Source organism: Oryctolagus cuniculus, chromosome 11 (genome assembly GCF_051225735.1).
Source record: "Oryctolagus cuniculus isolate XC-2025 breed Fujian yellow rabbit chromosome 11, ASM5122573v1, whole genome shotgun sequence".
Lineage (NCBI taxonomy): Eukaryota > Metazoa > Chordata > Mammalia > Lagomorpha > Leporidae > Oryctolagus > Oryctolagus cuniculus.
The window spans coordinates 54,823,577-54,849,118 of NC_142877.1; the positions used below are offsets into that span (position 1 = coordinate 54,823,577).

The window sequence follows — 25,542 nt, forward strand, 5'->3', positions numbered from 1 at the left end:
ATGAGATCTTCCATTCGCTGGTTTACTCCCCAAATGTTTGCCATAGCCAGGGCTGGGCCAGGCTGAAGCCAGGAGCCAGGAACTCCATTCAGGTCTCCTACGTGGGTGGCAGGGGCCCAAGTACTTCGGCCATCATCAGCTGCTTTCCCAGGTACATTAGCGGGAAGCTGGATCAGAAGTGGAGCAGCCGGGACTCTAACAGGTGCTCATATGGGGATGTCGGCATTGCAGGCATGGCTTAACCCACTATGCCATAACCCTGGCCCTTCCAACTGTTTCTTCACCTCTTTCCTCCCCATTTTCATGCATACTCCTTCTCATATTATTCCTGTGCCCAGAAAAAGAAACAGTCAAATCCAGGCCATGTTTTAGGAGCCCAGAAAGAGCTGCTCAAATTTCTGCCATATACACCTACACCTGATGATTCTTTGTGAGCCTCCGTCTTTTCATCTGTAAAATTTTATTATAAAATAAAGTGTTGAGTTGTTAGACTTAATAGCAAAGTGTCTGACCTGGTCCCAGTGTATAACCAGCACTCAATAAATGTCCAAATGCTATCATTCCTTCCTTCAACAGAGCACTGTGCGAGCCTCTGTGCTAGGAATTGGGTCAGATGCAGAGATCCAAGGATAAATATGTCCATCAGGGGAGGCTGATAAATGGAAACAGGGTTATGGCCTGGGCAGGGCCAGGATGAGAGTGGGACAAGTGAGCCATTTGCCTTGGATGCAAAATTTAAGGAGGCACCAACAAATTCAGTCATCAAGATACATAAAATGCTTTAATGCCATATTCTATATTATTTTTTGCTTTATTTGAAAGGCAGAGTGATAGGAAGAAAGAGAGAGAATCATCTACAGGTTCACTCCCCAAATGGTTAAAACAACCAGGACTGGGCCAAGAGTAAGTCAGGAGCCCAGAGCTCCATCCAGGTCTCCCACATGGTTGGCAGGGGCCCAGGCATTTGGGCCACCTTCTACTGCTTTCTCATGTGCATTAGCAGGGAGCTGGATTGGAAGCAGAGCAGCCAGGACTTGAACCGGTGCTCCGATGCGGCATGCTGTAATGTGGCACTATAAGTGGCAGCTTAGCTCACTAGGCCACATTGCTAGCCCCAATTTTAAATTTAAAAATATTGAAGCCTGTATGTATTTTCACTTTATTTGAAATCTATAGAGACAGACACAGATTGTGAGATAGCTTTCACCTGCCATTTCGTTCCTCAAATGCCTGGACCAGGCTAACTCCAGGAGCCCAGAACTCCATCTAAGCTTCTCACGTGGGTGACGGGGACCCAACCACTTGAGCCATCATCTGCTGCCACTTAGGACCTATTAGTAGGAAGCTGATCAGGAAGTACTAGGAATCAGTAGGAAGCTGGGGTTTAAACCCAGCAGGGGATGTGAACATCCCAGGCAGTGGCTCAACCCTCTGAGCAAAACACCCATCACTGATGCCATATTTTTTTTTAAGATTTATTTATTTCTTTAAAAGTCAGAGTTACACACAGAGAGAATGAGAGGCAGAGAGAGAGAGAGAGAGAGAGAGAGAGAGGTCTTCCATCTGCTGGTTCACTCCCCAAATGGCCGTATCCAGGACGGGATACGGCCATTATAACCACCGTCTTAGCCTCTAGGCTCAATGTCCAGCTTATGTATTTCATTTTCAGTTGAGAGACTCCCATGTTTGACAATTTCTCTTGACCAAGGGATGATCCTAAATCAATATTAATTAACTTAAGCTAAAATAAAACCCTAGTAAGTTTGCTTGGGTGTAAATAAAATATTTAAACATAACATTGTTGTGAGTTTTATTTTTTTCTTCTGTTTTCCATTAAATATTTAAATTTAAAATATATTTGACAGGCGGAGATTCAGAGAATCTCTGCTATGGCCTGGGAAAGCAGTAGAAGATGGCCCAAGTCCTTGGGCCCCTGCACCCATGGGGGAGACCCAGAAGCAGCTCCTGGCTCCTGGCTTTTTGGTTATAATGGCCGTATCCCGTCCTGGATACCTGGGTTTGAAACCTGCCTCTGGCTTCCCACTCCAGCTTTCTACCAGTGTAGACCCTGGGAGGCAGCAATGATGGCTCAAGTGATTGGGTTCCTGGCACTCATGTGGGAGACCTGGATTGTATTCCTGGCTCCCAGCTGCAGCCCTGGCTCAGCCCTGGGCTTTGTAGGCAACTGGGGAGGGAACCAGAAGATGGGAACTCTTTTTGTATATCTACTTTTTTCCCCTCTCTTTCTCTGTCTCTCTGCCTCTCAAATAAATAAATCAAAAAGAAAATTGAATTAGAAAAGAGGCAGATTTTAAAATATATTACCAATGAGTTTATTTGCATTAAAGCCAGGAGTTCCTATTTTCCCTTTTGCATCAAACTCCAGCTGTGGTTCAGCTTGGCACTGGAGACCTGGACAAAGAACTTGAAGAGAACAAAGAGGGGATAAGAGAAAGGGAGAATAAGAGTGGGGGCCCAGGGTTGTGGCTCAGTGGGTTAGGCTGCTGCTTGCACCGCTGGCATTTCATATAGGAGCACTAGGTTGATTCCTGGATGCTCTGCTTCTGATCCAGCTTCCTGCTAAAGAACCTGGCAAAGCAGCAGGAGGTGGTACAAGTGCTTGGACCCCTGCCACCCATGTGGAAGACCCAGATGGAGTTCTGGCTCCTGGCTTCAGCCTGGTCCAGCCCTGACTGTTGCAGCCATTTGGGGAGTGAACCACCGGATGGAAGATAATCTCTCTCTCTCTCTCTCTCTCTCTCTCTCTCTCTCTCTCCATCCCAACTAAAATCTTAAAAAGAGAATGGTTGGAAATACTCTAATTATACAGACATCCCATTTTCAATAGATTCTGTTCTCTTTTTCTATGCATACGTAATTCATATGCACATATGTATTGAATGACTTCTAGGGCATATTTTTCTACTTATTTAACATCTCTGAAATTGGAATGTCTTAAAATCAACGGTGTCATAATTTTTAGCAGGAAAGTGAGATGTTATCAGTTTGTGAGTTAAGACGATCTCAAAGGAGAAATGCTACACCCCCTAGCGGTGAGTCGGGGAAGGGCAGCCGGTTTTGGTGGGTGGGTTGGGTTGGCTCTCTAAGGCCTGGTAGAGCTGGACAGTGACTGTGATGGCTAATTTTCTGTGCCAGCTTGGCCAGGCTGTGCCGCTCAGCTATTTGGTCAAACACAGATCTGCATGTGGTTATGAAGGTTTTTGTAGATCCACAGTCTACCGCGTGAGTTATAAACAGGTTGTCCTCCTGGCCACGGGCACGGCCATCACACGGTCAGCTGAGGTTTCCTGGGGAAGAGTCAATTCTCCCTCAAGACTGCAACTTACAATCCTGCCCACCTGAGTTTCCAGCCTGCAGGCCTCCCTGGCAGATTTAGGATTTGCCAATCGCCAGGATTATGTGAGCCAATTTCTCAACATTCACACCCCACCCAGAGAGAGTGAGGCATCTGGTAAACTCATACAGACTTGCATACAAGGGGCCTTCAGAAAGATCAGGGGAAATGCACTTTACGAGAAAAATATACCTGGCTTTAAAAACTGTTTGGCACCAAAATAAATTGATCTTTTATTTTTTTAAGAAAGTGTTTGTATGTTTTTATTCATTTGAAAAAGCAGACAGACAGATCTTCCATCCGCTTTTTCACTCCCCAAATGCCTGCAACAGTCAGGACTGGACCAGTAGCCAGGAGCTCCATCTGAGTCTTCCATGTGGATGGCCACAACAGTTAAGGCTGGGCCAGGCCAAAGCCAGAAGACTAGCACTCCATCTGGGTCTCCTGTGTGGGTGGCAGGGGCCCAAGCAGTTGGGCCATCCTCTGCTGCTTTCCCAGGCACAATAGCAGGGACCTGGGTCAGAAGTAGAGCAGCTGGATTCGAACCTGTTGCACCAAGATGGGGGCCCTTCTGTATATCTTGCAGGTACATCATTGCTCCACAGTGACAAGGAGGCAACAGCATTCTAGTGAATAGTCCTATTCTTGAAGTGCAAGCCTGAAAGAGTAGTAGCTTCTGCCATCAGGTACTTCCATTCCAAAATCAGAAGAAGAGTCACTGAGACTAGATCTTTGTAAAAATTGAGAGTGGGGAGGGGGCGGCGCTATGGTGCAGTAGGTTAATCCTCCGTCTGCAATGCAGGCATCCCATATGGATGCTGGTTCGAGACCCAGCTGCTCCACTTCCAATCCAGCTCTCTGCTATGGCCTGGGAAAGCAGTAGAAGATGGCCCAAGTCCTTGGGCCCTGCATCTACGTGGGAGACCTGGAGGAAGTTCCTGGCTTCAGATCAGCTCAGCTCTGGATTTTGCAGCTATCTGGGGGAGTGAACCAGCGGATGGAAGACCTCTCGCTCTCTGTGTCTCCCTCTCTCTGTCCGTAACTCTGCCTCTCAAATAAATAAATAAAATCTTAGAAAAAAATAATGCAAATTAAATGTGGGAATAGGAGAGGAAGGAGGAAGAAGGGTGGGAGTGTGGGCGGGAGGGAGGGTAGTGTTCCGGGAAGAATCACTATGTGCCTAAATCTGTATTATGAAATACATGAAACTTGTATACCTTAAATAAAATTTTTTAAAAAGAACTAGAGTTAAGACTTCACATGGGGCTGGACATAGCATTAATCTGGGTGTGCACATCCTGGAAAGCTAAGGGAGTGTTTCCAGAGCTCTCAGGGATGCAACATGCAGTGTTCTGGTTTTTGTTTTTATTTATTTGAAAGGCAGAGCCAGAGCAAGGGCGAAAACATTCATTCCCCAAATGCCTGTAACAGCCAGGTCTGGCTGAAGCCAGGAACTCAGAACTCCTTCTGGGTCTCCCACACCCGTAGCAGAGACCCAAGTATTTAATTTATCACTCATTACCTCCCAGGGTACACATTAGTAGGAAGTTGGATTGGAAGCAGAGCAGGCATCCATAGCAGGGTCTTAACTGCTGTGCCAAGTGCCCATCCCAATGATCTATTTCCACAAGCGCACAAAGTCCCTCTTGTGAAGGCATCATAGCATCTGTAAGCGCATCTGATGATGACATGAACAGCTAATGAAATTGTGAAGACCGTCAGCCCCATCTAAACGAGTGCGGATGGTACGAATTTAATTCCCTGGGGAATCCAAGAACCGGGGAAACAACCTAGTCTCCATGTCTGGGGCTGGGGGAGGAACCGAGGCAGTGAGGTAGCTCATGTGTCAACCCATTTATAAGCGGGGGCACTGGCAACTGCACCTGTCCCTCCCTGTTTAATCCAGAGGTAACCTGATGTCTCTCATTCATAATTGAGTGGTTACGTTCCTAGCAGAGTTTTTCATCTACCTGACCGGTAGGAGCTGACAGGTTTTGAACCATGTCTTGGTTTATGTGGATTCTGGCATTTGGTGTGGGAATATTGAGCGTCGTAGCTGGTCGGCTTCTCTCTGTTGAAGTGACGCTGTCTTTGTCCAGGTTGCCATGCTGGCATGAGTCTTGTGACAGTACCATCCGGCTGTCATAAGACTCATGCATACGAATCCTTAACCTCCCTCCCACTTCATCTCTTTATGTTTGAGGTTGATGCCCATGACTCCACCTGGGCTTGGAGAACTTTTTTTTTTTTTTTTTTTTTAAGATTTATTTGAAAGAGTTACACAGCAAGAGAAAGAGAGGCAGAGAGAGAGAGAAAGAGAGAGAGAGAGAGGTCTTCCATCCGCGGGTTCACTCCCCAATTGGCAGCAACAGCTGGAGTTGTGCCGATCCAAAGCCAGGAGCCAGGAGCTTCTTCCAGGTCTCCCACGTGGGCACAGGGGCCCAGGGACCTGAGCCATCTTCTGCTTTCCCAGGCCACAGCAGAGCTGGATCGGAAGTGGAGCAGTCGAGACTCAAACTGGCGCCCATATGGGATGTGGGCACTGCAGGTGGTGGCTTTACCTTCTATGCCACAGTACCAGCCCTGTTGAACAACCTTCATATTGCTCCCTTGGGATCAAAATCGCTTTCTGAAATACCCCTGGATCAATCAAAGAGCTTCTTGTCGCTCTTTGCTAGGATGGACCTATCCTGGTTGTAGGTCTGGTCTGGAGGGAAATGATTGACAGCCAGGAGCCAGTGTCAGAAACTCTTTTAGGGGCCAGGTGTTTGGTCTAATGATTAGCCTGCCATATGGGACCCCCGTATCCCACACCCGAGTGCCTGCGTTCGAGTCCCAGATTCCACTCCCGATTCCAGCTTCCTGCCGATGCACACGCTGAGAGGCAGCAGGCAATGATCAAGTATTTGGATCCTTGTCACCCATGTCGGACGGAGACTCAGACTGAGTTCCCAGCTCTTGGCTGCAGTCTGCTCCAGCCCTGGCTCTTGTGGGCATTCAGGGAGTGAACCGGCTGTTGGGAGGGCTGTCTGTGGGTCCGTTTGTCTCTCTCTGTATCTCTGCCCTTCAAATGAATAAAAAGGAAAGAAAAGAAAAGCCACAGTGAAAAAATCAAGTGATCCTGTTACCTAGGCTTTTAAGACAAAAATTTTTTGTGTCAGGTCCTAATCAAGTCAGAACCAGGAGAAAAAGAGCTTATAGGAGCTAACTATAAAATTGAGGGAGAGTCACTTATATGAAAACTGTAAAAAAAGGAAAAGGAAAAACTGCAATTCAGAAGATGGTTGAGGGGTGGGGGCTGTGGCGTAGTAGGTTGAGCTTCCGCCTGTGGTACCGGCATTCCATATGGGCACCGGTTTGAGTCTCAGCTGCTCCACCTCTGATCCAGCTCTCTGCTGTGGCCTGGGAAAGCAGTGGAGGATGGCCCAAGTCCTTGGGCCCCTGCACCCATGTAGGAGACCTGGAAGAAGCTCCTGGCTCCTGGCTTCAGATCAGCCCAGCTCTGGCCATTGCAGCAATTTGGGGAGTGAACCAGTGGATGGAAGACCTTTGTCTGTCTCTCAAATAAATAAATCTATTTTTTTTTAAAGAAGATAGCTGACAGAAATTTAGAAACCAGATTTTAGAATCAAAGTCACCTTGTTGCTTTAACACAGCCAAACGCTAGGCTTGTGTCTGTGTGTGTACCTTTGGTCATAATGCTCACTTTTTAGAAAACTCTATAAATAGTTCCCTTCTAATCTCGGCCAGCCCGACTGTATAAGATTCATATTCCACAACCTTTTTATAGTCTTCCCACATTCCTTCAGTTATTTTTTCTGTTCTGTTTCTCTTTCTTCTTGTGCAGTGCCAGTCATTCTATGTTGGTACAAAAATTACTCCTTTGCAGTCTTCGCCAAAATGCATCTCTTGTATCCCATGGCTTCACTTACCAAAGCCGTGTCTTACTTTCTCACATATGGAGCTGTTTTCCTTTGTACATCTAGTTTTAGCTTCCAGATATGGATCAGAATATTTTCTTACCATTAGTAATTCTAATTTCTTTTTTTTTAAGATTTATTTTATTTATTTGAAAGACAGAGTTTCAGAAGTAGAGACAGAGAGAAAGGTCTTCCATCCACTGGTTCACTCCCCAGATGGCCGCAACGGCCGGAGCTGTACCAATCTGAAGTCAGGAGCCAGGAGCTTCTTCCAGGTCTCCCATGCGGGTGCAGGGGCGCAAGCACTTGGGCCATCTTCTGCTGCTTAGCAGAGAGCTGGATCGGAAGAGGAGCAGCCAGGACTAGAACCAGCGCCCATATGGGATGCCAGCACTTCAGGCCTGGGCTTTAATCCACTGCACCACAGCGCCGGCCCCCAGTAATTCTAATTTCTATTGGAAATCAGAAAGCAATGATGAACTGTCATGTTCCCGAAGATGTATTTATTAAATCCAAAATACTGTCTCGTTATATAGAATTTAAGAAGTGAAGTGTACATGGATTTATATTTAGAAACAACTCTTCTATTTTCTTAATTTTTAGCAAGTATAGTCCTTGTTTCTGGGGCCAGTGCTGTAGCGTAGCAGGTAAAGTCACCACCTGCAGTGCCGGCATCCCATATGGGCGCCAGTTCAAGTCCCGGCTGTTCCTCTTCTAATCCAGCTCTCTGCTATGGCCTGGGAAAGCAGTAGAAGATGGTCCAAGTGCCTGGACCCCTGCACCCATGTGGGAGACCCGGAAGAAGCTCCTGGCTCCTGGCTGCAGATCAGAGCAGCTCTGGCCATTGTGGCCAACAGGGGAGTGAACCAGCGGATGGAAGACTCTCTCTCTCTCTGCCTCTTCTTCTCTCTCTGTGTAACTCTGACTTTCAAGTAAATAAATAAATCTTTAAGAAAAAAAGAAAGTATACTTAGATTAAGAAAGTGAGATATAAACATGGTCATTATTTTCAGTTATCAAAGAAAAACTCTAAAAGCTAAATTGTTGTACTTAATACATTGTACTGCACCTTCATTGTATTACTTGTTCCCAAGTCAACATTCTACTGTTACAGTTTTAAATATCTTACAAAGGTAAGTGTAATATTTTTCTGGCCAGCAAATATAGGTACAAATGTATGTTAACAGTTCTGTAAAAATCTTCATCTATTTTCTTTTTTTTGTTGTTGTTTTAAAGATTTATTTATTTATTTGAGAGGCAGAGTTACAGAGAGAGAGAGAGGTCTTCCATCTGCTGGTTCACTCCCCAGATGGCTGCAATAGCCAGAGCTGAGCTGATCCAAAGCAAGGAGCCAGGAGCTTCTTCCAGTTCTCCTACATGGGTGCAGGGGCCCAAGGACTTGGGCCATCTTCCACTGCTTTCCCAGTCACATTAGCTGGGAGCTGGATTGGAAGTGGAGTAGCCAGGGCTCGAACTGGTGCCCATATGGGAGGAAACTTAACCTACTATGCCACAGTGCTGGACTCTCCCCCCTCCCATTTTTTCTTTTAGCAAATTTAAGCAACTTATTTATCAAAGATTTATTTAAGTTATGTGAACCAACAGGATTTGGGTTAATTTAATTTTTCTGCACCACTATTCTAGATAGATTCCATTTTGTTTTTTCTATATTGGTTCACTTTGATAGAGAGGTATATAAGCGTGCACATATGGACTTCCTCTCATTTTCCTTTCTCTTCATAAAGCAACTGTAGCTGGAAAATAGTGACATGACCTGCAGAGCTGTTAAGTGTCTGCTTCTCATCTGATCCCAGGGAGAACGGTGGCCGAGTAGTATTACAGCAAAATACCATCTTTTAAAAAAAATATGTATAGGCTTTTTGCGAAAATCTTGTAAAATACACCCTGAGGGGTTTGCAAGAACAGAGCTCTCTGAATTCTCATTTCTATTTACTGCCAGACCTATCAACAAAGAACTATGTTACAAAAAGCAATTATGTTGCCCTTGGTTCTTTCCTGAGCTGCCTGCCTGGTCCATCAAGTGTGTTCTCTCCCTTAAACCTGGTGACTGCTAAAAACAAAAAACAGGAAACAAGTCTGTCAAGTGGCAGGGCAGTTTCGCCAAATTCAAATCCAGGTTTTTTTTCTTCCCACCCAAAAATCACCTTATACCAACAACACCTGTCAGCGGTCAGCAGCTAGTGGCCTGTCTATGAAGGTGACAAGTGTGACTGTCATCCAGGAGTTGTGAGCCACGGGTGAGATGTCCGCTGGGGACGAGAATTCATTCATGGGCACCAGTTTGTCGTAAAACTCCCAGAACATTTGTGCACTCACCCTGCACTCAGCAAGCCAATCACTGATGTTAGGGAGGTGGAGAAAATAGGTATTTATTGCGAAGTGCAAAGCAAAGAGCTGGCTAGCTCTCGCCTAGTTCCCAGACACTCCGAGGAGTTAGGAGTCGGCGAATCGTACACACTGAAGCTGGGATTGAGAGGCTCACGTTCAGCATGTGTGCAGGTCTCTGGTTGGTCCACAGTTCTCATGGCCCATCTTTCATTGGTCAATGGTATTGTGTTCTTTCTGGAATTTTGATGATGGCAAAATGGGCTTTGGTTAGGTGGTCATTACTTCTTGCTTGGGGCCTGAAGTTCGTGGAACAGCTCTCAAAAATGAAAATCAAGGCGTTATTGAAGAGATAAGGGACCCCATGAGTCCTGTGATCAAAGACCCTTGTGGGACTGGCTACACACTGCCTCAATTTAGTGAATTGATTGTAGGAAGAGATGGATTTGCAAAGAGACTTTTTTATTTAAAAAGATTTTAAATATTTATTTGAGAGGTAGAGTTACAGAGACAGGGAGAGACAGAGAGAAAGGTCTTCCTTCTGTTGGTTCACTCTCCACATGGCCGCAACAGCCGGAGCTGCATTGATCTGAAGCCAGGAGCCAGGAGCTTCCTCGAGGTCTCCCACGCGGGTGCAGGGGCCCAAGGACTTGGGCCATCTTCCACTGCTTTCCCAGGCCATAGCAGAGAGCAGGATTGGAAGAGGAGCAGCTGGGACTTGAACCAGCACCCATATGGGATGTCAGTACTGCAGGTGACAGCTTTACCCGCTATGCCACAGTGCCAGCCCTTGGAAAGGAAACCTTAAGGGAGGGAGACTGAGAGACTGGGGGAGGCGAGAGCATCTGCATCAGAGACACTGTTTGGGCCTTGGCTTCAAGGATGCTTAAGATCTGTGTGTATAGTTTGCAAAGGAGAAATTTCTTAATTGCAATAAATACGATATCTGATAAGGCTTCGCTGTGAAGATTCTTTCCGCCCCAAATTATTTCCTTTCATTTAATGTCCCTTTTAAAAAAGAAAGAGATATGCACATTTAAGCTTCCAAAATGAGGAGTTAACTGCATCTTAGTTACCTGATCGTTTTGCCCAAAGGCAAGTAATAAAAGGAACAATGAACTTTCCTCCTGGAAAAAGCTATCCTCTAACTAAAAGCAAAACCTCTCTCATGAAACCACAGAGAATTTCCTGTCTTTGTAGACATTTAAAACATTGTAAATTTCAGTAGAAGTGGGTAGAAATCTAATTCCTAGCATCTCAAGGTTGCTGAATTGAAATGGTTTGGATTAAAAGTGAAGGAGAAGGTTGGCGCCGCGGCTCACTAGGCTAATCCTCCGCCTTGCGGCGCCGGCACACGGGGTTCTAGTCCAGGTCGGGGCGCCGGATTCTGTCCCGGTTGCCCCTCTTCCAGGCCAGCTCTCTGCTGTGGCCAGGGAGTGCAGTGGAGGATGGCCCAAGTGCTTGGGCCCTGCACCCCATGGGAGACCAGGAGAAGCACCTGACTCCTGCTTTCGGATCAGCGCAGTGCGCCGGCCGCAGCGAGCCAGCCATGGTGGCCATTGGAGGGTGAACCAATGGCAAAAGGAAGACCTTTCTCTCTGTCTCTCTCTCTCACTATCCACTCTACCTGTAAAAAAAAAAAAAAAAAAAAAAAGTGAAGGAGAGAGGCCGGCACTGTGGAACAGCGGTTAAAGCCCCAGCTTGGAGTGCCAGCATCCCATATGGATGCCAGTTCAAGTCCCGCCTGCTCCACATCTGATCCAGCTCTCTGCTATGGCCTGGGAAAGCAGCAGAAGATGGCCCAAGTGCTTGGGCCCCTGCACCCACATGGGAGACCTGGAAGAAGCTCCTGGCTTCTGGCTTCAGATGGGCCCAGCTCCGGCCATTGCGGCCAATTAGGGAGTGATCCAATGGATGGAAAACCTCTCTCTCTCTCCCCTTCTCTCTCTGTGTAACTCTAACTTTCAAATAAATAAATAAATATTTTTTTAAAAAAAGGTGAAGGAGATTTAATAGAATAACCCATTGGCAGGCCTAACATCCTTTTGAAACCTTGAAATCTTTGCCTTATTGCTTGTTAATTCCTATGGAATCTTCTTTACTTATTTTTAACAGTTAATGTGTGCATTCGGCACAATCTAAAGTTTAAAAGTACCGTGAAGTCAGAGTGTCCCTCCCACTGCTGTTCCCTAAGCAAATAGTTTGCCTCCCCAAAGGCAGCCACTGTGACTGATTTCTTTTGATTCTTTCTAGAAATATCGCCTGGAAAAGGAGTCACGCAAGAACCCTTGATAATGACATTTTTCATTTCATTGTCTGAAACACTTGAAGCTATTTTATGGAGTTCTGTTAGAATGCCAATGGATTCTCTTGGGTTTTCTAGGTAGTATACGATTTTGGCAAAGGGAAAGCAAGTTTGGAGTGAGACCTGTGTTGAATTTTTTTTTTTTTTTTTTTGAGAGGCAGAGTTACAGAGAGAGAGAGAGAAGGAGAGACAGAGAGAGTCTTCCATCCACTGGTTCACTCCTCAAATGGCTGCAGTGGCTGGAGCTGTGTTGATCCAAAGCCAGGAACAAGGAGCTTCTTCCAGGTCTCCCATGTGGGTGCAGGGGCCCAAGGACTTAGGCCATCTTCTGTAGCCAGCACAGGAACGGGAGCCCATATGGGATGCCGGCATCACAGGCCGATTCTTAGCCTACTACACCACAGTGCCAACCCATCCATCCCCTTTTTATTTACTTGTTTTAAGGTTTATATTTGAAAGGCAGAGTTACAGAGAGAGGGAGAAACAGAGACAGAGAGAAATCCTCCATCCGCGGGTTCACTCCCTAAATGGTTGTAACAGCTGGGGCTGAACCAGGCCAAAGCCAGGAGCCTGGAACTCTATCTGGCTCTCTCCTGTGGGTGCAGGGGCTCAAATACTTGGGCCATCTTCCACTGCTTTCCCAGGCACATTAGTAGGGAACTGGATCAGAAGTGGAGCAGCCAGGACTCAAAATGGCATCCATATGGGATGCTGGTGTTGCAGACTGTGGCTTAACCCACTGTGCCACAACACAGATCCACTGTGTTGAACCTTTTTTTTTTTTTTTAAAGATTTTATTTATTTGAAAGACAAAGTTACAGAGAGAGGTAGAGACAGAGAGAGAGGTCTTCATCTGATGGTTCATTCCCCAGATGACCACAATGGCCAGACTGCACCAATCTGAAGCCAGGAACCAGGAGCTTCTTCCGGATCTTCCATGTGGGTACAGGGACACAAGGACTTGGGCCACCTTCTTCTGCTATCTCAGGCCATAGCAGAGAACTAGATCGAAAGAGGAACAGCCAGGACTAGAACCGGTGCCCATATGGGATGCCGGCTTCAGGCCAGGGCTTTAACCCGCTGCACCACAGTGCCGGCCCCAGTGTGTTGAATCTTGAGTCTTGCAGCCACTGGCTCTGTGATCTTAAGTCCAGTCTGCAGGGCCTGGTGCTGTGGTGCAGTAGATTAAGCCTCCACCCCCGGCAGTGGCATTCCATGTGGAATCAAGTCCCAGCTCCTCCACTTCTGGTCCAGCTCCCTGCAGAAGTGCCTAGGAGGGTGGTGGAAGAATCTGGCTCCTGGCTTTGGATCGGCCCAGCTCCGGCCATTGCAGCCATATGGGGAGCAAACCAGAGGACGGAAGACCTCCCTCTCTGTCTCTCCAGCTCTGTTTGTGACTCTGCCTCTCAAATAAATAGGTCAATCTTAAAAACATTTTTTGATAAGGTGTTAGACTGAAGACTTTTAAAAAAAATCCCGTCTTCAGGAAATGTTGGCATTGTCCAAAGGCAGCCTGTATACAAAGTTCTCTCTGAACCTCCAGGTGTGGAGGGTGGGGTAGACAGAGGCCACACAGAGCCAACCACTGTCCCTTGGCCCTCTCCTGGGTGTATTCCACCTGAACCTGAAGATAAATCTGGAAGGCTTTTTTTTTTTTTAATGATTTATTTATTTATTTGAAAGGCAGAATGCCAGAAAGAAAATGAGCGAGAGATCGATCTTCCACCCACTGGTTCACTCCCCAAATGACCACAACAGCCAAAGCTGGGCCAGGCTAAAGCCAGGAGCCCGGACCTCCATCCTGGTCACTCACATGGCTGGCAGGGGCCTGAGCACTTTAGCATCATCCACTGCTTCCCAGGCGCATTTACAGGGAGCTGGCTTGGGAGCAGAATTCTCTGGGATGGAATGCAGGCAGCCCAAGAGGTGGCTTAGCCTGCTGCACCAAAATGCTGGCCCTGGCAGGCTTTGATCTCAAGGAGGAGAGACTGCAAAGGATGCCCTAAAGAAGAACAACATTCCCTTTCCACGAATGGGTGGTGGTTCTGACAGCAGATGAAAGTGGGCTTACCTTTGGAAATCGGGGATGCACAGAAATGTGACCCAGGGCAGTGTCTGCACAGCCCCACCCTAACTTTCTCTTTGAGAACAGGAAGACTTTTCAGCAAGAGTTCCACACCCCCCACCCACCCCAGCCAACTGGTCTGAACCAGTGAGATCCAAGATGGCTGCCAACATGACCTCAAGCCGACTTCAGCCTCATTAGAATCTCACTTCCATGCTAGAAGTCCCTCCCACTGGCACCATAACAGCGGTCATCACGAGCACAGCGGAAGAGACAAAAGGACAAAAGGAAGGTGGCTCCCCGAGTCTGCCTCCTTCCTGCAAAACCCATGCTCTTCCCTCCCTCTTACTGACGTATTCCTCCCCCTCCTCCTGTTGCCCTGTGTCTGTGCCTTCTCAGCCCATAGCAGGCTGAGACGTTGAGTTGCAAGCCAGGCCCCTGCTTCACCCTTTGGCCACTGAATAAAACCTATGCTGCTGCTCTTAGCTTTGGATTCATTATTGGCTTCGTGACTCCAAATGAACATCGGACCTGATTTGGGGGTCTCTTGCCCCCTCCAAAAAAAGGAGGGACAGCAGAAATTCTTTAAAGAGCTACTTACCAGCAAGGCCCTGTGGACGCCCCAGCATGGTGTAATGGGCAAAACCATGGGCCACATGGGCTGGGTATAAATCTCCCTAGCGGAAGGGTCCCCCTGGCAGGCAGGGAGTTGGTGCTATTTGGGGCTGGTGTTTGGTGAGGAGTGGTACCAAGGGAAGTTCAGAGTAGAGAGGGAAAAATACTTGTTCATAGAGTTCTTGGGGCTCCAAACATCTCAGGGGCCCTGAATCCCTTGAAGCACTCTGGAAAATTGATAGGGGTGTGAATTATCTAGTTTGTTTACATGACATCATTTTTTTCCCAGCAGAACCCTAGAGGAGCATGAACGAACTCCTGTGTATCTGATACTACAGGAGACAGGAGTGCCTTGATATGTGTGTGCTCTGTCAGACTATAGTACCATGTGACAGGCATGTGTCACAAGCAGTGAGCTCAGACACTGAAAAGGTGTTGGCTCCCCTCACACATGAGCAAGACTTGAATTTCAGCTGTCAGAATTCAGCCTGGATTTCAGCTGTCAGACCTGCCAAATCACTGAGGGGCATAAGGGGTGCAAACCAAGAACACCTCAAGAATAAAGGGAGAGGGGGCCGGTACTGTGAAGCAGCGGTTAAAGCCCCAGCCTGCAGTGCTGGTATCCCCATATGAGCCACGGTTCAAGTCCCGGTGGCTCCACTTCCAATCCAACTCTCTGCTATGGCCTGGGAAAGCATCAGAAGATGGCCCAAGTCCTTGGGCCCCTGCAACCACATGGGAGACCTGGAATAAGCTCCTGGCTCCTGGCTTCAGATCGGCGCCGCTCTGGCTTGCTTGAGTTTGAGGCTGTGGCTCCAGACTCCAGCTTCCTGCTAGTGCAGATCCCTGGCGACAGTGGTGATGGCGCAAATGATTGCATCCCTGCCACCCACGTGGGAGACCCGGATTGAGTCTTTAGCTCCTGGCTGTCACCCCAGCCCAACCCAACCACTGTATCTGGGGAGTGGACCAAGGGATGGGAACCTATCTCTCAATTAAATACTAAGAAAAAAAACAAAAAAGCTTTGAAAGAAGAACAAGCAGCAGCCCCACTGTGGGGAGCTAGAGATGGGACTTTCAGAACCCTGGTGGGTTCTGTCATGTGTCATCCTTTCATTGGTCTCTTGGTAGTTAGTCTCTGCTTGTCACGATGAACCCATTCTCCTTACCAGTCAGGGGCAGAGAGGTGTGTCCTGGGGGCCTCTGGGAAAGCCCTTTTTCCTTGGAAAGAGATACAAGAACAAGGGTGCCCCTCAAGGGCCCATCTGAAGACAGAGCTTGTCCAGTGCCCTGGGGGGAGCAGGGGGTGACAGAACTGGGCTCCGTGGCCACTGTTTCATCTGGAGCTTATACTGCTGATGGCGATTGTGAGAGATGACTCAGTGGCTGTTCTGGAGCTAAGGGAGAGGCTAAAAGGGAACGCAGGGTACACCAGCCCAGAGGACCTGCACCTCCTTCCAAGGACACTAAGATTTTGCTCTGAGCCTACAAAGCTAGAATTTTCAGCAGAACCTGGAATGCAACAATGGGAATAATCCTGCCAGAGGAGTTTGGAGACAATGAAAACTAATCTTAAAACCTAATCTTTTAGCCAGCGCCGCGGCTCACTAGGCTAATCCTCCGCCTAGCGGCGCCGGCACACCGGGTTCTAGTCCCGGTCGGGGCGCCGGATTCTGTCCCGGTTGCCCCTCTTCCAGGCCAGCCCTCTGCTGTGGCTAGGGAGTGCAGTGGAGGATGGCCCAGGTGCTTGGGCCCTGCACCCCATGGGAGACCAGGAAAAGCACCTGGCTCCTGGCTCCTGCCATCGGATCAGCGTGGTGCGCCGGCCGCGCGCGCCGGCCGCGGCGGCCATTGGAGGGTGAACCAACGGCAAAGGAAGACCTTTCTCTCTGTCTCTCTCTCTCACTGTCCACTCTGCCCGTCAGGAAAAAAAAAAAAAAAACAAAAAAAACAAAAAAACTAATCTTTTAACTCCAGTGATCAAGCACATCATGTCTGATGGGAAGTTTAGCCTGCTGTTCCTGGGTGAGAGTGGATCAGAGACCTGTATCCTTGGGGGCCGGTGCTATGGCGTAGCTGGTAAAGCCACCACCATTGGTGCTGGCATCCCATAAGGGTGCTGGTTTGAGACCAGGCTGCTCCACTTCTGATTCAGCTCCTTGCTAATGCGCCTGGGAAATCAGTGCAGGACGGCCCAATTGCTTGGGCCCCTGCACCCATGTGGGAGACTCGGAAGAAGCTCCTGGCTCCTGGCTTCATACTGGCCCAGCTCTGGCCATTGGAGCCATTTGGGGAGTGAACCAGCAGATGCAAGATCTCTCTGTCTCTGTCTCTCTGTAACTCTGCCTTTCAAATAAAAAATAAATCTTCAGACACTTGCACTCTCCAAAAGGTGAAAACCTCGAGCCGGGGCTTGGGTACTTCTTGTCTCTGGAGCCCAGTGAGCACCCTGGAGGTGCCAGGCCAGGCCACCTGTTCTTCACAGGGTCATCCCACACCCAGATGCCTCCTCCGTATGTGGGGCTGGGAGCCGCCTGCCAGGACTGCGTGGAGTCCCTCTGTTAGCCGGCAGTTCTGCAGTTGTGGGCAGGTTGCTTAACCTGTTTTCTCTTTTCAGCAAAGAGGATGTTGATACGGATCTGTTGTGAAATTTAGGTGAGATAATGGATGTGAATCACTGAGAACAGTGCTCAGGGCACAATCAATGCTCTTTGTTCAGCAACAAGAGCTTGCGCACCCAGGGCTGCGCCACCCTGTCTCCATGGAAACCCAGGGTAATTGAAGTTTCCAGACACGCCTGTTCAGGCCGCTGGGTAAGTTGACTTACTGAACAGGGCCAGTGGGGCCAACACGTGGTGTTCTTGACCTATGCCTGTCACTGCACAGGTCAAGTTTTACCTGCTGGTTTCTAGAGTACGGGCAGCCCCGCCGACAGCTCATGGGGGAAACCGTTGCTGAGCTGTAAAGTTTGGTTTGAGTTTGAGAGTGGCCAAGAACGGAGGCCACCGAGTCCTGCTCTCATTTTGGTTACGCCCACAGCAACCAAACGCAGCACAAAGGATAAAAATGAGACAAGGGTGGGGCCGCTAGCCTGCAGTGCTGGCATCCCATAAGGGTGCTGGTTCGAGTCCTGGCTGCTCCACTTCTGATCCGGCTCTCTGCTATGGCCTGGGAAAGCAGGAGAAGATGGCCCAAGTCCTTGGGCCCCTGCACCTGCGTGGGAGACCTGGAAGAAGCTCCCGACTCCTGGCTTCGGATAGGCGCAGCTCCAGCTGTTGTGGCCAATTAGGGAGTAAACCAGCAGATGGAAGACCTCTCTCTGTGTGTAGCTCTTTCAAATAAAAAAAAAAAAATGAGACAAGGGTACATCTGGGCGGTAGCTGCTGCTGTTCTCTGTGAGCTCTTGTACTGAGTCATAGAGACATCCCCCCACCCCACCTGAGTGTGATGGCACCGGTGGTCCATGGGGCTGCAAGATGCCTGGCTGACTGTGGGAGCACAGAACTGCAGCTTCACTGCCTTTATGCCCAGCCACACCACACCCAGAAGCAAAGAAACACCTCATACGACAATCATTCTGTTCCTCGAGCCGTGTCACCAGGTGTAAAGTCCAAGCCTTGAAATTCTTGCCTGGAAACAATCACCCCTTATCTGTACCTGTGCTGTAGGCAGGGCAGGTTGTTAGCCCACAAAGAGCACCGTGGGACGTTGTTTTTCTTTTTAGTTAATTTACTTATTTTCGCTTTATAGAAAAGGTAGAGACAGAGACAAAGATCTTCCATCTGTTGGTTCACTTCCCAAATTCCTACAACAGTCAGGACTAGGCCAGGCCAGGCCAGGCTGAATCCAAGAACCAGGAACTCACGTGGGTGGCAGGGATCTAAGTGCTTGAGCCATCACCTGCTTCCCCCCAGGGAGCTGAAATTGTGAGCAGAAGCGAGACTTGAACCTGGGCAATCTGATATCGGATGCAGGTGTCCCAAATAGTGTCTTTTTTTTTTTTTTAAGATGTATTTATTTATTTGAAAGTCAGAGTTACATAGAGAGAGAAGGAGGGGCAGAGAGAGAGGTCTTCCATCTGCTGGTTCAGTCCTCAGTTGGCCACAATGGCCGGAGCTGGACTGCTCCGAAGCCAGGAGCCAGGAGCTTCTTCTGGGTCTCCCATGCTGGTGCAGGGGCCCAAGGACTTGGGCCGTCTTCCACTGCTTTCCCAGACTATAGCAGAGAGCTGGATTGGAAGTAGAGCAGCCGGGACTCGAACCGGTGCCCACATGGAATGCCGGTGCTTCAGGCCAGGGCATTAACCCACTGTGCCACAGCATCGGCCCCCCAGTAGCATCTTACGTGCTGTGCCAAATGCTGCCCTTTACTGTGGTCATTGGTAAAAGGCCCCCTTTCCTCTGCCACTTGAGGGACCTTTACATGGGGATACTTGGCCTGGAAGCTAAACCCCTGCAGGATACAAGTTGTACAACCACGTGGTGCAGCCATGGCTAGGGCCTGGGAGTTCCCATTTCTGCCCCAGTGATCTCTGCCTTAGGTTAGGCAAGGCAAGGGGTTTGGTTTTACTCAGAGTGAAGCCAGACCTCCAGGCTGTTACAGGACGGTTACTGTGTAGCTACTGTTGCTGCTTGCTGCAACCCAGGAGAAGACACACATATGGTATCAGGGGTTACTTGAAGGGTATGGGAGGTGGGGGACCCCCCCCCCCCCCCGGGCTACCTGGCAACCGAAGATTGTCACTCTGGGGAAGTGGACTCTGAGCAAGTACAGGAGACTGTGGAACTTGACCACGTACAAGGACAGGCAGGGATTGAGGCAGGCCCAGTGCAGTGTCCAGACCTGCTTCTTTCCATATTCATTCGTAGTCCATGCAGTTTAGATGGGGCCCACCTCTCTCCCCAGCGCTGGCGGTGAATCCGCGACACCTTGGTCTCTGTGATTGGCTCTGGGTTGAGCACATTTCCCCAGCCAGGCCACTCCGAGGTTTCTGAGTCATTTCCTGAAACCAGCAAACAAGATGAACTCTTGTTCCTACCTTAGACCAGCCCCCCACCCAAACCCCCACAGACCCACAGGACCACTCATGGAACCATTGGCTGGGAAGGTGATGAGAGCTCGTGGCCCTCTTTGCTACTGCGCGAGGAAGGAGAATCGGCCTGGGCACAGAGCAACACTGAGGGGCAGAGAAAGGCGATGAGTTAAGGACCCCAGTCTTTTTGGATTCCTGGATCCTGCTACACCTGAAGTCATTAATCCTGGAAGTCTCCCTTCTTCCACTCTCTCTCTCCCTCCCTCCCTCCCCTCCCCTCCCTTCCCCTCCCCTTCCTTTCCCTCCCCTCCTCTCCCTCCCTCTTCTCTCTCTCCTCCCCTTCCCTCAGCTCCCTACCCCTCCCTTCCCCTCCCCTTCCCTCCCTCTCCTCTCCTCCCTTTCCCTCCTCTGCTTTCCCTTTCCCTCCCCTCTCCTCCCTCCCCTCCCCTCCCCTTCCCTCAGCTCCCTACCCTTCCCCTCCCCTCCCTCCCCTCCCTTCCCCTCCTCTCCCCTCTCTTTCCTCCCTTCCCTTCCCCTTCCTATTTCTTTCTCTCTTTCTCATTTTACTCAAAACTTGAGTATGTTGTCTGTTTCAACCCAAAGCACCTGGCCAGTAAGTCGAACACTGCACTGAGCTGACTTACTGCTCCAGGAGAGTGGGTGAAAGGGCTGACTCCATTCCCTTCCACTCCGGTCCTTGCCGCTCAGGGAGGAAGCAGAGAGAAACTCCCAGGAAGAGCTTCGGGAATGGAGCTGCTAAATCTCCAGGGAGCTGAGCAAGGAGGCCGGGTGGTGGCTCACCGTGGGAGGAAGGAAGGTACTGGTCCAAGAGAGAGGGATCACCTTGCCCCTTCTAGGCTTCTTCCTGGGAGATGCCCTTGAACAGGAAATTTCTCAGAGGTCTGGGAGGTAGAAGGGAGACCAGGGAGCAAAAGTTCCCCTTGGGAGAGGTGACCTCAAGAAGAGTGAGGCAAGAGGCCAGTCCAGTGTCTGGCCCGTTCCTGACCCCCTCGGGTGCATATGTTGCACCTCAACCTCTCTGAGCACTGGCCAGGTCACCACTTCTTCCCCTCCTTGCAACCTAAGGCACTGGCATGCAATGCGCTATGGCTAACGCACCCCTCATATTTGTGCCCACATTCCACTGGGGGATATCCCCGGATGTACGAGGGTGCTGCTGGAACCCCATGCACGTACATCTACAGCTGTTTACGTAAACTTCTAGAAGATGAGCTCTCTGGGCCAGAGACTCCAAACCTTATTACGGGTTTTGGTTCATATTCTGTTATCGCTTACCAGAAGAGATGAGAAAGTTCCGACTGTGGCTAACCAGGAGGAGGCTGATTGCCAAGCAAATGAAGAAGTGACCTGTTTTTCGGGAAAACAGAGCCACATCACAATATCTATAATGAATTAAATTAAGGCCATAAAATGTGGTGTAGGTATAGTAAATTATGTGGCATTAAACAGATCTGGCTGTCTGGTTCCCTGGAGACACACAGAACAGAAGGCATGAAAGAGATGACATAATGGGGTTATCGGGGTGCTGCCTGGAGAGCATCCAGGGGAAGCAAGTGTGCCGTCCATGGGTGGCAGGAGCTATGGCTACATTTACTTCTGTGTAAATGGGGTCAGAAGAACTAGTAATGGGGTCAGAAGAACTAGCATTACTAGTCAGAGAATCCTTTGTCTAATGTGGGGGTTCAGCAGCTACTACTGGCATAATAAAGTTATCCCAAGACAAAGATTTTGTCCTATGACTTGGGCCATCTTCCACTGCTTTCTCAGGCCATAGCAGAGAGCTGGAATGGAAGTAGAGGAGCCAGGTCTTGAACCAGCGCCCATTTGACATGCCGGCGCTTCAGGCCAGGGCGTTAACCCACTGCACCGTAGGCTGGTCCCCCGTGGAAGTCTTTTTAAAGTTGGCTTTCTGTTGCTGGAGTTCTCCTGATGGTTAGGAACCACCACCAAAGAGTTGCAACTGGTTTGCCAGAGACGGTAATCCCATTTGTCCCAGGAAGACAAGAGCCAGGGAGGGTATGGCAATGGGCTACAAGGAGGGCTGCCCAGGGAGCCACAGAGGAGAGCACTTGGAATGAGGCAAACCGTACCCGGCATCGGGCTGCCAGCCTCATTCAGTGGCAGTTCTGTGTCCCTGGAGGTATCCACGGAACATTGGCTGGCCCCTTCTCGGGGATGCTGCGGGAGAGAACTTGTGTTGGGTGGAAAACGGTCAGGAGGATTTAAGCCCCTCTCAACAATTCTTAGGGGACAGGCACGAGAAGTTCTGGGACGTCTTCAGCTGACATGGGATGCAAGCTGCCTGTAATGGCTTCCGTCTACTCTGCCTCCCCCAGGCTCTGCTGATTGCATTCTAAGTGTTGAGTCCTGAATTCTTTTTTTTTTTCTCTCTGCTGACCATTTTACCTTTTTTTTTTTTTTTTTTTTTTTTTTTGCAGATCTAACGAATACTCCAATTTTCTGTTGGCTTGTGGAAAGGACAACTCTGCCTTCAAAGAAGAAGCTGACCTTTTCAATTTGGCGAACGGTTAGAGAAAGCGCAAGATAAATAAGCGGAATAAATTCAGATTCTGTGTCTCTTCCCTTTAGCCCAGTCGTCCGAATGGGCCTCTTTTTTATTAGCTGCAAAATAAAAGGCCCTCGGGGAGGTATCACTGGGAGTCAGAGTGGCTTGGGTTGAATTTATATCTGTGTCTGATAGCACGCATCTGGAGATAAGAAGCAGTAACAGTCACGTTCAGAACTGAGTTTGCTCAGTAAGCTAATGAATGGGTATCACTTGCAAGCTTTCCATGGTGGAAAGTGCACGACACTCTCACCTGATGAGGAGCCCGCGCTTCTGATTGAGTGGCAGGGTGAGCTGTTCTGTAGATGCCACGTCGGGAGTCTCCTTCGGGAAGTCACAGCATGAGGCCGAGAGCTTCAGCAGCTCTCCACCGGGCTCCACTTACTGTGACAGGCCTGGGCAAGTCTCCGGACCCAGCCACACTTCAGCTTCTTAGTCTGCAAGACGTTCTGTGTATGGGAGGCACAAACGAGGTAGTGGGGATGAAGCAGTTGAGTGCGGAGCATTGCACGCCTGTGAGCCCCTGCAGCTTCGCCCACCTTAAGTCCCGCCCTCTCGAGCGGATTGGTTGAAAGCCAAGTCTGTACCTCCTTACTCAGGAGGTCCTAATCCCCAGGCAGATAAAAATGCAGGGAGAAACCGCTGTAATCGGGCTTCATTTCTAAGCAGGGCTAGGCTGGGTAGAAGCAGGTAAATGCATTGGATACAAACGTGTTCAGATCTGGTAACCAAGGACTTGGCAGGTGGTCCGTGGTGAACACCTGCTCCTCTTCGTTTCCTGAATGGCTTCCCATCCGGAGCTGGAAGTCTAGTCTTGCCTTGCCTATGGCATTTTATTTTTATTTTTTACAGCTTGTTTTTCTATTTTCTTCTGTTTCCTCTGGAGTCCTTGCTGTCATTCTGCCTCTGTCCAAGTATCTTAATTTTTTAAACTATGTATTTATTTGAAAGGGGGTGGAGGAGAGAGAGAGAGAGAGAGGGAAAGAGAGAGATTGTCCATCTGCTGGCTCACTCCCCAACTGGCTGCAATGGCTGGGGCTGGGCCAGGCCAAAGCCAGGAGCCAGAACTCCACTGGGGTCATCCAGGTCTCCCAGGTGGGTAGCAGGGGCCCAAGAACTTAGGCCATCCTCTGCTGCTTTCCCAGGAGCATTAGCAGGGAGCTGGATTGGAAACAGAGCAGCTGGGACTCAAATTGGCCGTCCAGATGGGATTCGGGCTGCGCCATAATGCGGGCCGCTGTCCATGTATCTTAATGGTGATTCTAAAGAAGGCAGGGCAGGTTTCTACTGTCTCACCTGTGTTCTGCCTCAGAGCCAGGTGTCACTGAGTGCCATGCGACCAAGTTCTGTGGATGATGTTGATGATGAATGCGGTGGTGGTGGGTGATGCGATTCCAACAGTCGGTTTTCCTGGTGCTTCAGGATTCTTCCCTGTGGTATGTGGCTGTGGCGTTCCAGGCTGGCAGTATACTGTGAACAGAGGAAAAACTGTCTTCCGCAGGCTCTGGAAATACGCTGTGACTTGGCAGGGCTGAAAGCCGATGACGCACCTGTGTGACAGAACTCGGTGTCTCTCTCCCACTCCCCCCGCCTCGCGCTTCCCTGCCACAGGAGACGCTCACCAGGCTACAGCACAAACAAGCCCTCATTAAGTTCCTCCTGGGTTCCTGACGTCTTCTCCTGCAGCCTTTTCTTGGTTTTAGATGTCTAATTAGGAGGCAAAAATCAGGTAGAAGCAGCAGCTGGAAACTGGGCGATAGGTTGTAGTCCAGGGAGTAATAGCCACTGTTGCCATGGCTACGTCCCAAATCAGAGTTCAAGGTCAGGTCTGGCTGCTCTGCTTCAGATCCAGCTTCCTGCTAATGTGCCTGACAAGGCAGCTGAAGGTGGTTCAAGTAATTGGGCCCCTGCCGCCTGTGTGAGAGACCAGACTGTAGTTTCTGGTTCCTGGCTTCAGCCTGGTCCAGACATGGCTGTTCTGGCTGTCTGGAGAGTGAACCAGCAGATGGAAGATCTCTCTCTCTCTCTCTCTCTCTCTCTGACACTCTGCCTTTCAAATAAATAAGTAAATCAATCAATTATTTTTTTAAAGGAAGATACATAAAGGCAAGTGAAGATTGGGAACTCTCCCATGCGGACCCTTGGACAGTTCAGAGCCAGAGACATGGCAAACTGTCAGAAGAATTAGAGTGCTTTTAATGGAAACGTCGGCAATTGTATGGGAGCGTTTTCTCGGATGTTCTGAGTTTCTCGCATTTATGCCTGTTTATCTCCAGATGAGAGAAGTTCGGTGCCCTTTGGGCAGTAGAGCTGTGCACTTTCTGGTCAATGATGGGAAAGTCCCGCCCAGAGGCATTGTAGCTCTCCCAGCTTGTGTAAGTGCTCCCCATGAGAGTCGTGTAACAGTCACATTGCCAAACAGTGCGCTACTCAGAATGAATCTGTCTTAAGTAACTCACGACTGGATAGCTAGCACTTTGTGTCCTGTGAAATTACCTGAGAAGAAAGAGAGCCCATGGGGCCAGCGCTGTGGCATAGCAGGTTAAAGCCACCACCTGCAGTGCTAGCATCCCATATGGGCACTGGTTCGAGTCCCGGCTGTTGCTCTTCCGATCCAGCTCTCTGCTATGGCCTGGGAAAGCAGTAGAAGATGGCCAAGTTCTTGAGCCCCTGCACTGGTGTGGGAGACCCGGAAGAAGCTCCTTGCTCCCAGCTTCGGATCAGCTCAGCTCTGGCTGTTGCGGCCAACTGGGGAGTGAACCAGCTGATGGAAGACCTCTCTCTCCCTCTCTCTCTGCCTCTCCTCTCTCTGTGTAACTCTTTCAAATAAATAAATAAATCTTTAAAAAAGAGAACCCAGCGACTTTATCATCTCTCCCGGGGGCTCAAGACCTGCCTCTTCCCCCGAAGTGTAGGAACCAGTGGTCCTAGAGAGAGAGAGGAGGGTAGAGACGGAATGTAGAAGGTAGACTCAGTTGGCAGCAGAGAGTGGAGCCTTTGACAGTTAGAGAAGGGTAGATCCCCAGCAGCCCCAGGGGAGGCAGGAGGATGGTCAGACTCATGCAGTCTGGACCCGAGGACGTCTATGGCGCTAAGCCCCAGTCTTCTCATCTGTAAAGTGGGATTATAGAACCTCTGAGTTGCTGTAAGGATTGAGGCAGTTCCTGTCTTGTGCCTCCCTGCTTCCCTGTTGATGTGATGATGATGTGTGTGTGGTTGTTGTCACCACACATTCATTTGACATTTTCTTCTCCACTTTATGCCTTCTTCCAGGCCAAATGCTGGCCCAGAAAATCTGAGTTCTGTTCCTGTTATTT

General features: G+C 49.3%; 1 protein-coding gene and 1 long non-coding RNA gene across 6 annotated transcripts in view; one reads left to right on the forward strand and one right to left on the reverse strand.

Annotated features, from left to right (window-relative positions):
- Nucleotides 1–25,542, forward strand: part of SLC4A8 (solute carrier family 4 member 8) — a 114,144-nt gene that overhangs the window by 2,387 nt on the left and 86,215 nt on the right. Inside the window, exons 1-2 of one of the 2 annotated variants that reach the window (XM_089308375.1) lie at nucleotides 20,162–20,455; nucleotides 22,098–22,186. In XM_089308375.1, coding sequence (XP_089164501.1) covers nucleotides 20,386–20,455; nucleotides 22,098–22,186 — 159 coding nt within the window. In that variant the 5' untranslated portion in view covers nucleotides 20,162–20,385. Of the gene's footprint in view, nucleotides 1–20,161; nucleotides 20,456–22,097; nucleotides 22,187–25,542 lie in introns of those variants that run through there. The other variant, XM_089308373.1, reaches the window with a different exon arrangement.
- On the reverse strand, nucleotides 17,441–24,837 carry LOC103348269 (uncharacterized). 4 transcript variants are annotated; one of them, XR_016216742.1, is made up of 5 exons: nucleotides 23,776–24,837; nucleotides 22,479–23,695; nucleotides 20,935–21,006; nucleotides 19,405–19,608; nucleotides 18,224–18,834 (listed from the first exon to the last, which is right to left on the reverse strand). It is a non-coding gene; the product is annotated as an uncharacterized LOC103348269 (long non-coding RNA). The 4 variants fall into 4 exon arrangements; XR_016216741.1 differs by having other exon boundaries at nucleotides 17,441–18,834; nucleotides 23,522–24,837; XR_016216739.1 differs by having other exon boundaries at nucleotides 17,441–18,834; nucleotides 22,479–24,837.